This window comes from Oncorhynchus keta, chromosome 13, assembly GCF_023373465.1.
Source record: "Oncorhynchus keta strain PuntledgeMale-10-30-2019 chromosome 13, Oket_V2, whole genome shotgun sequence".
NCBI lineage: Eukaryota > Metazoa > Chordata > Actinopteri > Salmoniformes > Salmonidae > Oncorhynchus > Oncorhynchus keta.
Window position 1 is genome coordinate 1,015,679 of NC_068433.1, and position 14,555 is coordinate 1,030,233.

Consider the following 14,555-nt stretch of genomic DNA (forward strand, 5'->3'; position numbering starts at 1 on the left):
TGGTATATCCTGTCTGTCTCCCCTACAGGTTTTTGTTGGTATAACCTGTCTGTCTCCCCTACAGGTTTTAGTTGGTATAACCTGTCTCCCCCTACAGGTTTTTGTTGGTATAACCTGTCTGTCTCCCCCTACAGGTTTTAGTTGGTATAACCTGTCTGTCTCCCCCTACAGGTTTTAGTTGGTATAACCTGTCTGTCTCCCCCTACAGGTTTTAGTTGGTATATCCTGTCTGTCTCCCCTACAGGTTTTTAGTTGGTATAACCTGTCTCCCCCTACAGGTTTTTAGTTGGTATAACCTGTCTCCCCCTATAGGTTTTAGTTGGTATAACCTGTCTGTCTCCCCCTAAAGGTTTTAGTTGGTATAACCTGTCTGTCTACCCCTACAGGTTTTTAGTTGGTATAACCTGTCTCCCCCTACAGGGTTTAGCTGGTATAACCTGTCTGTCTCCCCCTATAGGTTTTAGTTGGTATAACCTGTCTGTCTCCCCCTATAGGTTTTAGTTGGTATAACCTAACTGTCTCCCACCACAGGTTCTAGTTGGTATAATCTGGGTCGGGGGGTGCTGGAGGTGGGAGGAGGAACAATCATCGGAATCATTCTTGGATTTTTCCTCCGTTTTTTCCCCAGCAGAGACCAGGTAAGAATCTCCCGTTGTGTGTCTCTCTCTGTCTGTGGATGTGTGGATTTTGAGAGTGCGGGTGGGTAGGTGGGCCTGTGCTACACTCATTTACATTATCAGTTAATACACACCTTCCATTCACATGGATTTATGTTTCATGACACAAATTCCAGCTGTAAAGCCAGTCTCAGTGATAGGCCTATAACTTGTTATAGGGGGCAGTATTGAGTAGATTGGAAGAAAAAGGTGCCCAGAGTAAACTGTCTGCTACTCAGGCCCAGTTGCTAATATATGCATATTATTAGTAGATCTGGATAGAAAACACTCTGAAGTTTCTAAAACTGTTTGAATGATGTCCGTGAGTATAACAGAACTCATATGGCAGGCAAAAAATCCAAACAGGAAGTGGGAAATTTGTAGGTTTTCAACTCATCCCCTATTGAAGATACAGTGAGATATTGGTCATCTTGCATTTCCTACGGCTTCCACTAGATGTCAACAGTCTTTAGAACCTTGTTTGATGCTTCTTCTGTGAGGTGGGGGCGAATGAGAGGGGAATGAGTCAGGTGTCTGCCAGAGAGGGGAATGAGTCAGGTGTCTGCCAGAGAGGGGAATGAGTCAGGTGTCTGCCAGAGAGGGGAATGAGTCAGGTGTCTGCCAGAGAGGGGAATGAGTCAGGTGTCTGCCAGAGAGCCACAGTTGGAACGGTTGGAACGTTTGGAACATTATTGAAGATTTATGTTAAAAACTGAGCCAGTCTCAGTGGTAGACCTATAGTTACTGAGCCAGTCTCAGTGGTAGATCTATAGTTACTGAGCCAGTCTCAGTGGTAGACCTATAGTTACTGAGCCAGTCTCAGTGGTAGACCTATACTGAGCCAGTCTCAGTTACTGAGCCAGTCTCAGTGGTAGACCTATAGTTACTGAGCCAGTCTCAGTGGTAGATCTATAGTTACTGAGTGGTAGACCTATAGTTACTGAGCCAGTCTCAGTGGTAGACCTATAGTTACTGAGCCAGTCTCAGTGGTAGACCTATAGTTACTGAGCCAGTCTCAGTGGTAGACCTATAGTTACTGAGCCAGTCTCAGTGGTAGACCTATAGTTACTGAGCCAGTCTCAGTGGTAGACCTATAGTTACTGAGCCAGTCTCAGTGGTAGACCTATAGTTACTGAGCCAGTCTCAGTGGTAGACCTATAGTTACTGAACCAGTCTCAGTGGTAGACCTATAGTTACTGAGCCAGTCTCAGTGGTAGACCTATAGTTACTGAGCCAGTCTCAGTGGTAGACCTATAGTTACTGAGCCAGTCTCAGTGGTAGACTTATAGTTACTGAGCCAGTCTCAGTGGTAGACCTATAGTTACTGAGCCAGTCTCAGTAGTAGACCTATAGTTACTGAGCCAGTCTCAGTGGTAGACCTATAGTTACTGAGCCAGTCTCAGTGGTAGACCTATAGTTACTGAGCCAGTCTCAGTGGTAGACCTATAGTTACTGAGCCAGTCTCAGTGTTAGACCTATAGTTACTGAACCAGTCTCAGTGGTAGACCTATAGTTACTGAGCCAGTCTCAGTGGTAGACCTATAGTTACTGAGCCAGTCTCAGTAGTAGACCTATAGTTACTGAGCCAGTCTCAGTGGTAGACCTATAGTTACTGAACCAGTCTCAGTGGTAGACCTATAGTTACTGACCCAGTCTCAGTGGTAGACCTATAGTTACTGAGCCAGTCTCAGTGGTAGACCTATAGTTACTGAGCCAGTCTCAGTGGTAGACCTATAGTTACTGAGCCAGTCTCAGTGGTAGACCTATAGTTACTGAGCCAGTCTCAGTGGTAGACCTATAGTTACTGAGCCAGTCTCAGTGTTAGACCTATAGTTACTGAACCAGTCTCAGTGGTAGACCTATAGTTACTGAGCCAGTCTCAGTGGTAGTTCTATAGTTACTGAGCCAGTCTCAGTGGTATTTCTATAGTTACTGAACCAGTCTCAGTGGTAGACCTATAGTTACTGACCCAGTCTCAGTGGTAGACCTATAGTTACTGAGCCAGTCTCAGTGGTAGACCTATAGTTACTGAACCAGTCTCAGTGGTAGACCTATAGTTACTGAGCCAGTCTCAGTGGTAGACCTATAGTTACTGAGCCAGTCTCAGTGGTAGACCTATAGTTACTGAGCCAGTCTCAGTGGTAGACCTATAGTTACTGAGCCAGTCTCAGTGGTAGACCTATAGTTACTGAGCCAGTCTCAGTAGTAGACCTATAGTTACTGAGCCAGTCTCAGTGGTAGACCTATAGTTACTGAGCCAGTCTCAGTGGTAGACCTATAGTTACTGAGCCAGTCTCAGTGGTAGACCTACAGTTACTGAGCCAGTCTCAGTGGTAGACCTATAGTTACTGATCCAGTCTCAGTGGTAGACCTATAGTTACTGATCCAGTCTCAGTGGTAGACCTATAGTTACTGAGCCAGTCTCAGTGGTAGACCTATAGTTACTGAGCCAGTCTCAGTGGTAGACCTATAGTTACTGAGCCAGTCTCAGTGGTAGTTCTATAGTTACTGAGCCAGTCTCAGTGGTAGTTCTATAGTTACTGAGCCAGTCTCAGTGGTAGTTCTATAGTTACTGAGCCAGTCTCAGTGGTAGACCTATAGTTACTGAGCCAGTCTCAGTGGTAGACCTATAGTTACTGAGCCAGTCTCAGTGGTAGACCTATAGTTACTGAGCCAGTCTCAGTGGTAGACCTATAGTTACTGAGCCAGTCTCAGTGGTAGACCTATAGTTACTGAGCCAGTCTCAGTGGTCGACCTATAGTTACTGAGCCAGTCTCAGTGGTAGATCTATAGTTACTGAGCCAGTCTCAGTGGTAGATCTATAGTTACTGAGCCAGTCTCAGTGGTAGATCTATAGTTACTGAGCCAGTCTCAGTGGTAGATCTATAGTTACTGAGCCAGTCTCAGTGGTAGATCTATAGTTACTGAGCCAGTCTCAGTGGTAGATCTATAGTTACTGAGCCAGTCTCAGTGGTAGATCTATAGTTACTGAGCCAGTCTCAGTGGTAGATCTATAGTTACTGAGCCAGTCTCAGTGGTAGACCTATAGTTACTGAGCCAGTCTCAGTGGTAGACCTATAGTTACTGAGCCAGTCTCAGTGGTAGACCTATAGTTACTGAGCCAGTCTCAGTGTTAGACCTATAGTTACTGAACCAGTCTCAGTGGTAGACCTATAGTTACTGAGCCAGTCTCAGTGGTAGTTCTATAGTTACTGAGCCAGTCTCAGTGGTATTTCTATAGTTACTGAACCAGTCTCAGTGGTAGACCTATAGTTACTGACCCAGTCTCAGTGGTAGACCTATAGTTACTGAGCCAGTCTCAGTGGTAGACCTATAGTTACTGAACCAGTCTCAGTGGTAGACCTATAGTTACTGAGCCAGTCTCAGTGGTAGACCTATAGTTACTGAGCCAGTCTCAGTGGTAGACCTATAGTTACTGAGCCAGTCTCAGTGGTAGACCTATAGTTACTGAGCCAGTCTCAGTGGTAGACCTATAGTTACTGAGCCAGTCTCAGTGGTAGACCTATAGTTACTGAGCCAGTCTCAGTGGTAGACCTATAGTTACTGAGCCAGTCTCAGTGGTAGACCTATAGTTACTGAGCCAGTCTCAGTGGTAGACCTATAGTTACTGATCCAGTCTCAGTGGTAGACCTATAGTTACTGATCCAGTCTCAGTGGTAGACCTATAGTTACTGAGCCAGTCTCAGTGGTAGACCTATAGTTACTGAGCCAGTCTCAGTGGTAGACCTATAGTTACTGAGCCAGTCTCAGTGGTAGTTCTATAGTTACTGAGCCAGTCTCAGTGGTAGTTCTATAGTTACTGAGCCAGTCTCAGTGGTAGTTCTATAGTTACTGAGCCAGTCTCAGTGGTAGACCTATAGTTACTGAGCCAGTCTCAGTGGTAGACCTATAGTTACTGAGCCAGTCTCAGTGGTAGACCTATAGTTACTGAGCCAGTCTCAGTGGTAGACCTATAGTTACTGAGCCAGTCTCAGTGGTAGACCTATAGTTACTGAGCCAGTCTCAGTGGTCGACCTATAGTTACTGAGCCAGTCTCAGTGGTAGATCTATAGTTACTGAGCCAGTCTCAGTGGTAGATCTATAGTTACTGAGCCAGTCTCAGTGGTAGATCTATAGTTACTGAGCCAGTCTCAGTGGTAGATCTATAGTTACTGAGCCAGTCTCAGTGGTAGATCTATAGTTACTGAGCCAGTCTCAGTGGTAGATCTATAGTTACTGAGCCAGTCTCAGTGGTAGATCTATAGTTACTGAGCCAGTCTCAGTGGTAGATCTATAGTTACTGAGCCAGTCTCAGTGGTAGACCTATAGTTACTGAGCCAGTCTCAGTGGTAGACCTATAGTTACTGAGCCAGTCTCAGTGGTAGACCTATAGTTACTGAGCCAGTCTCAGTGGTAGACCTATAGTTACTGAGCCAGTCTCAGTGGTAGACCTATAGTTACTGAGCCAGTCTCAGTGGTAGACCTATAGTTACTGAACCAGTCTCAGTGGTAGACCTATAGTTACTGACCCAGTCTCAGTGGTAGACCTATAGTTACTGAGCCAGTCTCAGTGGTAGACCTATAGTTACTGAACCAGTCTCAGTGGTAGACCTATAGTTACTGAGCCAGTCTCAGTGGTAGACCTATAGTTACTGAGCCAGTCTCAGTGGTAGACCTATAGTTACTGAGCCAGTCTCAGTGGTAGACCTATAGTTACTGAGCCAGTCTCAGTGGTAGACCTATAGTTACTGAGCCAGTCTCAGTAGTAGACCTATAGTTACTGAGCCAGTCTCAGTGGTAGACCTATAGTTACTGAGCCAGTCTCAGTGGTAGACCTATAGTTACTGAGCCAGTCTCAGTGGTAGACCTACAGTTACTGAGCCAGTCTCAGTGGTAGACCTATAGTTACTGAGCCAGTCTCAGTGGTAGACCTATAGTTACTGAGCCAGTCTCAGTGGTAGACCTATAGTTACTGAGCCAGTCTCAGTGGTCGACCTATAGTTACTGAGCCAGTCTCAGTGGTAGACCTATAGTTACTGAGCCAGTCTCAGTGGTAGACCTATAGTTACTGAGCCAGTCTCAGTGGTAGACCTATAGTTACTGAGCCAGTCTCAGTGGTAGACCTATAGTTACTGAGCCAGGGACTCATGCTACTTACGCTAAATCCTGACTCTGCCATCATAACACAACAGGATTCGTGACTATTCAACGTACACTACCGGTCAAACACCACTGTTGTACTGAGCCTTTATCTGTCTGTTTGTTGCTGCCTGTTAGCTTGCCTGATTCTTGCCATTCTCCTTTGACCTCGCTCATCAACGAGCTGTCTTCACCCACAGGACACCATTCTCTGTAAAAAACCTTAGACCGTGTTGTGCGTGAAAAGCCCAGGTGGTCGTTTTCTGTCATAATGGCGCGCCAAGCAATGACCATTATTCTTCGATCAAAGTCACCTAGGTCACTGGTTTCGCCCATTCTAACGTTCAATGGAACAGTAACTGAACGTCTTGATGCCTGTCTGCTGGCTTCATATAGCAAGTCATGGCCACGTGACTCCATTTTCGTGAACGGGGCGGTGTACCCAATAAACTGGCCAAGAGGTGTATATTTGAAATTCCATTTAAGGTTTTGAGTCAAATCATTTTTTAATTGGTGGTTTCAATTTCTACAGGATTTTTGTGGTTGCGAAATATGATCTGATCTGCATGCTTTATCTGTAAGGCTGTGTTTACACAGGCAGACCCATTGTGATCTTTTGACCAATCAGATCAGCTCTGAAAAAAGGTTGAGATTTAAAAAGATCTGATGTTAATAAAATGATGTGATGGAAACACAGAGACTTTATGGCAAACCGCCCAGATGAGCTTATAGTCGGGCCAAAAGGTACGTATGTTTGGTGGTGTGTTTCAAGGTTGTTTCTGTAGGGTGAAATGGTATTTACTTTCCTCAGATCTGAACTTTTTCTGAAAAGATGATTACTTTGTTATAAGGACTATCCACTCATATGTTTAAGCAAGGACAGGCTTTGTTGTAATCCTGTTCTGTTGGGGACAAGGTTACTGTAACGGCGTTCTTCGTTTGTTGAAAGAGAGTCGGACCGAAATGCGTGGTTACTCATGTCTTTAATGAAGAAAAACGGAACGATACATGAAATAACTTAATAAATACAAAAACAACAAACGGAACATGAAACCTAATACAGCCTATCTGGTGAAACTACACAGAGACAGGAACAATCACCCACGAAATACACAGTGAAACCCAGGCTACCTAAATATGGTTCCCCATCAGAGACAACAAGAATCACCTGACTCTGATTGAGAACCGCCTCAGGCAGCCAAGCCTATACAACACCCCTACTCAGCCGCAATCCCAATAACCACAAAACCCCAATACGAAATACAACAAAACAAACCCCTGTCACACCCTGGCCTGACCAAATAATCAACGAAAACACAAAACACTAAGACCAAGGCGTGACAATTACCTAGTGAGATTACCTGAGTATACTAAACACTAAGAACACAGGCTCTTTCCATCCCTTATTGATGTCACTTGTTAAATCCACTTCAATCAGTGTAGATGAAGGGGAGGAGACGGGTTAAAGAAGGATTTTTAAACCTTGAGACAATTGAGACATGGATTGTGTGTGTGTGCCAATCAGAGGGTGAATGGGTAAGAAGTGCCTTTGAACAGGGTATGGTAGTAGGTGCCAGGCGCACCGGTTTATGTAAAGAACTACAACGCTGCTGGGTTTTTCACATTCAACAGTTTCCTGTGTTTATCAAGAATGGTCCACCACCCAAAGGACATCCAGCCAACTTGACACAACTGTGGGAAGCATTGGAGTCAACATGGGTCAGCATCCCTGTGGAACGCTTTCAACACCTTGTAGAGTCCATGTCCTGATGAATTGAGGCTTTTCTGAGGTGCAACTCAATATTGGAAAGGTGTTCTCAGTGTAAAATATATATTTCTTTCCACGACAATTGTTTACATTCAAATGAATCGTAGGCTTTGCCTCCTACACCCCTTTGGAGGAGTTTTATTAACATACCTTTATGACATCAAAGGCTTTTTGAAAGTCTGTACATACACTGGGTGAACAAAACATTAGGAACACATGGCCCTTTTGAACAGCCCCCAAAACATTAGGAACACATGGCCCTTTTAAACAGCCCCCAAAACATTAGGAACACATGGCCCTTTTGAACAGCCCCCAAAACATTAGGAACACATGGCCCTTTTAAACAGCCCCCAAAACATTAGGAACACATGGCCCTTTTGAACAGCCCCCAAAACATTAGGAACACATGGCCCTTTTGAACAGCCCCCAAAACATTAGGAACACATGGCCCTTTTGAACAGCCCCCAAAACATTAGGAACACATGGCCCTTTTGAACAGCTCCATCAAAACATTAGGAACACATGGCCCTTTTGAACAGCCCCCAAAACAAACATTAGGAACACATGGCCCTTTTGAACAGCCCCATCAAAACATTAGGAACAAAACATTAGGAACACATGGCCCTTTTGAACAGCCCCCAAACAGCATTAGGAACACATGGCCCTTTTTAGAACAGCCCCAGCCCCCAAAACATTAGGAACACATGGCCCTTTTGAACAGCTCCATCAAAACATTAGGAACACATGGCCCTTTTGAACAGCTCCATCAAAACATTAGGAACACATGGCCCTTTTGAACAGCCCCATCAAAAGAACAGCAACGATGACTCAGACCAGGCACCTACTACATTGGTGGACCATTCAGTCTCAGGCCACATCATCTATGGGCCTATGACATAGAATATTAAAGAATCTACATCTTTAAGCTATAGATATTTGGGACGTTTCTCATGAAAACAAATGGTTTTAATGTAAGGTTAGGGTGAGGCATGAGGTTAGCAGTGTAGTTAGGGTTAGGTTTAAAAGTCTTAGGAACACATGGCCCTTAAACAGCCCCCAAAACATTAGGAACACATGATTTTAATAAGATAAACTGTAAAAATAGTTGGGACAGCCCCAGTTAAACATTGTGGCTGTGAACACATGGCGCTGGCCCCATCAAAACATTTCTTGTCCATTTATATTTGCCCCCAAAACATTAGGGGGCCCTAGAGTTTATTTCACATGGTTTGCCCCCAAAACATTAGGAACAGGCCCTTTATCAGCCCTAGAAACATTCACATGGCCCTTGGCCCCATCTTAGAACAATGGGGCCCCAGTTGTGGTTTTTTTTACAGCCCCAAAACATTAGTGGCCCTTAACAGCCCTATAAAACTATTGGCCCTCAGCCCCCAAAACATTAGTGTTAGGTCTACTAAACATTACTGTTTTAAACCAAAACATTAGTGTTAAACAGGTCTAAACTAAAACATACTGTTTCCACAAAACATTAGGTCTACAGCCCCCAAAACATTAGGACTGTTTCCAGATTTTAACAGCTAAAACTTATACTATTTCCAAAACATTATGTGTTAAAACATTAGGTCTACTATACTGTTTCCAGATGTGTTAACAGTCTACAAAACATTAGACTGTTTCAGCAAAACATTAGGTCTACTAAAACATTACTGTTTCCATATGTGTTAAACAGGTCTACTAGACTGTTTCAGCAGATGTGTTAGGTCTACTATGGCCCTTTAAACAGCCCCAAAACTGTTTCAAAACATTAGGAACACATGGCCCTTTTAAACAGATGTGTTAAGTCTACAAAACATTTCCACATGTGTTAAACAGTCTACAAAACTGTTTCCACATGTGTTGAACAGCCTATCAAAACATTAGACTGTTTCCCCTTTTGACAGCCCTATTTAGGTCTAAACAGAAAACTGTTTCCACATGTGTTAAACAGCCCCCAAAACATTAGGAACACTACTATACTGTTTCCACATGTGCCCTTTAAACAGTCTACAAAACATTTCCACATGTGTTAGGTCTAAAACATTAGACTGTTTCCAGCCCTATCAAAACATTAGGAACACATGGCCCTTTAAACAGGTCTACTAGACTGTTTCCAGCATGTGTTAGGTCTACTATACTGTTTCAGCCCCATCAGATGTGTTAGGTCTAACAGCCCTGTTTAGGAACACATGTGTTAGGTCTAAAACATAGACTGTTTCCAGCCCTATCAAAACATTAGGTCTACTATACTGTTTCCAGATGTGTTAGGTCTACTATACTGTTTCCAGAAAACATTAGGTCTACTAAAACACTATTTCCATATGTGTTACAAAACATAAGTCTACTAACTGTTTCCATATGTGTTTTGAACAGCCCTACTAAACTATTTCCACATGTGTTACAGCCCCCAAAACATCTACTATACTGTTTCCATAACATTAGTGTTAAGCCTAAAACATTATAACACATGGTGTTACAGCCCCATCAAAACATTAAACACATGTCTACTAAACAGCCCCCAAAACATAACTGTTTCCATAACACATGGCCCTTAAACAGTCTCAAAACATTACTAACTATATGGTTTTAAACAGTCTACTATAACACATGTTTCCAAAACATTAGTGGCCCTTTTAAACAGCCCCCAAAACAAACATACTGTTTCAGCATAAAACATTAGTGGCCCTTTAAACAGCTCTATCAAAACATTAGGAACACATGTTTCCACAAAAGCACAGCAACGATGACTTAAGTCTACTTGGTGGACTATACCACATCATCTATGGGCCTATACATAGAATAAAAGTCTACTCTTTAAGCTATACAGTTTCCAGAAAACAAATGGTTTTAATGTAAGGTTAGGTGAGGCTGTTTCCAGATGGTTAGGGTTAGGTTTAAAAGTCTGATTTTACTGTTTAGTTGGGATTTAGCCATGTTAGACTTTGTCTACTATACTGTTTCCCATTTATATTTGTTTGGTCTAGAGTTTACTGTTTCCAGATGGGAGGTCTTATCAGATTCAGATGTGTTAAGTCTACTAGTGTTTCTAGATGTTTAGTCTACTATACTGTTTCCATATGTGTTAGGTCTACTATACTGTTTCCACATGTGTTAGGTCTACTATACTGTTTCCATATGTGTTAGGTCTACTATACTGTTTCCATATGTGTTAGGTCTACTAGACTGTTTCCTAGTGCAGAGCCAAATGTAAACCCTTCATCCATTAACATTGTACTGACCCAGGCTGTTACAGAGTTGGAGTACTTGCTTCCCACTGTTGTTGACAAAAATTGTTTCTGTCTCTCCCTCATGCTCTCCCTTCGCTCTCTCTCCCTCTCTCCCACCTCTCTCTCTCTCTATCCCCTCTCTCTCATCCTCCATATCTCCATCATCTCCCTCTCTCTCCCTCTCTCCCACCTCTTTCTCTATCCCCTCTCTCCATCCTCCATATCTCCCTCATGTCCCTCTCCCTCTTTTTCTCTCCCTCCTCTCTCTCTTTCTCTCCCTCCTTCCCCCCCCCTCCCCCTCCTCTCTCTCCTTCTCCTTCTCTCTCTGTCTCTAGGAGGATGTGGTATTGAGGAGGAGTACGATGTTGCTGGGTCTGTCTGTGTTTGCTGTGTTCGGAAGTAGAGTGGCTGGTTTCCCGGGAGCAGGAGGACTCTGTACTCTGGTCATGGCCTTCCTAGCTGCACTGGGCTGGGGGGCAGAGAAGGTTAGTGTGTTTATAAAGTATTTAGAGTGTCTTTATGAAGTTGTAACATGTTTATAAAGCATCTATCTGGTTCTTAACTGACTTAGTTAGATAAAGGTTAAATCTATGTTGACACCCCTTCAAATGAGTGGATTCGGCTATTTCAACCACAACCGTTGCTGACCGGTGTATAAAATCGAGCACACAGCCATGCAATCTCCATAGACAAACATTAGCAGGAGAATGGCCCGTGCTGAAGAGATCAGGGACTTTCAACGTGACACCATTATAGGATGTCACCTTTCCAGCAAGTCAGTTTGTCAGATTTCTGCCCTGCTAGAGCTTCCCCGGTCAACTTTAAGTGCTGTTATTGTGAAGTGGAAAAGTCTAGGAGCAACAACGGCTCAGCCACGACGTGGTAGGCCACACAATCTCACATCATCATATATAACTACAGCTGTAATGTCATTACATCATCATATATAACAACAGCTGTAATAATGTCATTAAATCTTCATATATAACTACATCATATATAACTACAGCTGTAATGTCATTACATCATCATATATAACTACATCTGTAATGTCATTACATCATCATATATAACTACATCATATATAACTACATCTGTAATGTCATTACATCATCATATATAACTACATCATATATAACTACATCATATATAACAACATAATATATAACTACAGTTGTAATGTCATTACATCATCATATATAACTACATCTGTAATGTCATTACATCATCATATATAACTACATCATATATAACTACATCATATATAACTACATCATATATAACTACATCATATATAACTACATCATATATAACTACAGCTGTAATGTCATTACATCATCATATATAACTACATCATATATAACTACATCATATATAACTACATCATATATAACTACATCATATATAACTACATCATATATAACTACATCATATATAACTACATCATATATAACTACATCATATATAACTACATCATATATAACTACATCATATATAACTACATCTGTAATGTCATTACATCATCATATATAACTACATCATATATAACTACATCATATATAACTACATCATATATAACATCATCATATATAACTACATCTGTAATGTCATTACATCATCATATATAACTACATCATATATAACTACATCATATATAACTACATCATATATAACTACATCATATATAACTACATCATATATAACTACATCATATATAACTACATCATATATAACTACATCATATATAACTACATCATATATAACTACATCATATATAACTACAGCTGTAATGTCATTACATCATCATATATAACTACATCATATATAACTACAGCTGTAATGTCATTACATCATCATATATAACTACATCTGTAATGTCATTACATCATCATATATAACTACATCATATATAACTACATCATATATAACTACATCATATATAACTACATCATATATAACTACATCATATATAACTACATCATATATAACTACATCATATATAACTACATCATATATAACTACATCATATATAACTACATCATATATAACTACATCATATATAACTACATCATATATAACTACATCATATATAACTACATCATATATAACTACATCATATATAACTACATCATATATAACTACATCATATATAACTACATGTAATGTCATTACATCATCATCATCATATATAAATACATCATCATATATAACTACATCATATATATATCATATATAACTACATCATATATAACTACATCATATATAACTACATCTGTAATGTCATTACATCATCATATATAACTACATCATATATATATAACTAACTACATCATATATAACTACATCATATATAACTACATCTGTAATGTCATTACATCATCATATATAACTACATCATATATAACTACATCATATATAACTACATCATATATAACTACATCATATATAACTAACTACATCATAATGTCATTACATCATCATATATAACTACATCATATATAACTACATCATATATAACTACATCATATATAACTACATCATATATAACTACAGCTGTAATGTCATTACATCATCATATATAACTACATCATATATAACTACATCATATATAACTACATCATATATAACTACATCATATATAACTACATCATATATAACTACATCATATATAACTACAGCTGTAATGTCATTACATCATCATATATAACTACATCATATATAACTACATCATATATAACTACATCATATATAACTACATCATATATAACGACATCATATATAACTACAGCTGTAATGTCATTACATCATCATATATAACTACATCATATATAACTACATCATATATAACTACAGCTGTAATGTCATTACATCATCATATATAACTACATCATATATAACTACATCATATATAACTACATCATATATAACTACATCATATATAACTACATCATATATAACTACATCTGTAATGTCATTACATCATCATATATAACTACATCATATATAACTACATCATATATAACTACATCTGTAATGTCATTACATCATCATATATAACTACATCATATATAACTACATCTGTAATGTCATTACATCATCATATATAACTACATCATATATAACTACATCTGTAATGTCATTACATCATCATATATAACGACATCATATATAACTACAGCTGTAATGTCATTACATCAACATATATAACTACATCATATATAACTACATCATATATAACTACATCATATATAACTACATTATATATAACTACAGCTGTAATGTCATTACATCAACATATATAACTACATCATATATAACTACATCATATATAACTACATCATATATAACTACATCATATATAACTACATCTGTAATGTCATTACATCATCATATATAACTACATCATATATAACTACAGCTGTAATGTCATTGCATCATCATATATAACTACATCATATATAACTACATCATATATAACACATCATATATAACTACATCATATATAACTACATCATATATAACTACAGCTGTAATGTCATTACATCAACATATAACTACATCTGTAATGTCATTACATCATCATATATAACTACATCATATATAACTACATCATATATAACTACAGCTGTAATGTCATTACATCATCATATATAACTACATCATATATAACTACATCATATATAACTACAGCTGTAACGTCATTACATCATCATATATAACTACATCTGTAATGTCATTACATCATCATATATAACTACATCATATATA

General features: G+C 39.5%; 1 protein-coding gene across 1 annotated transcript in view; it reads left to right on the plus strand.

Moving 5' to 3' along the window:
• Positions 1–14,555, plus strand: part of LOC118380802 (sodium/hydrogen exchanger 9B2-like) — a 52,428-nt gene that overhangs the window by 23,055 nt on the left and 14,818 nt on the right. The window contains exons 7-8 of the mRNA XM_052458834.1: positions 532–638; positions 11,123–11,272. Of these exons, the coding sequence (XP_052314794.1) occupies positions 532–638; positions 11,123–11,272 (257 nt within the window). The remainder of the gene's footprint in view (positions 1–531; positions 639–11,122; positions 11,273–14,555) is intronic.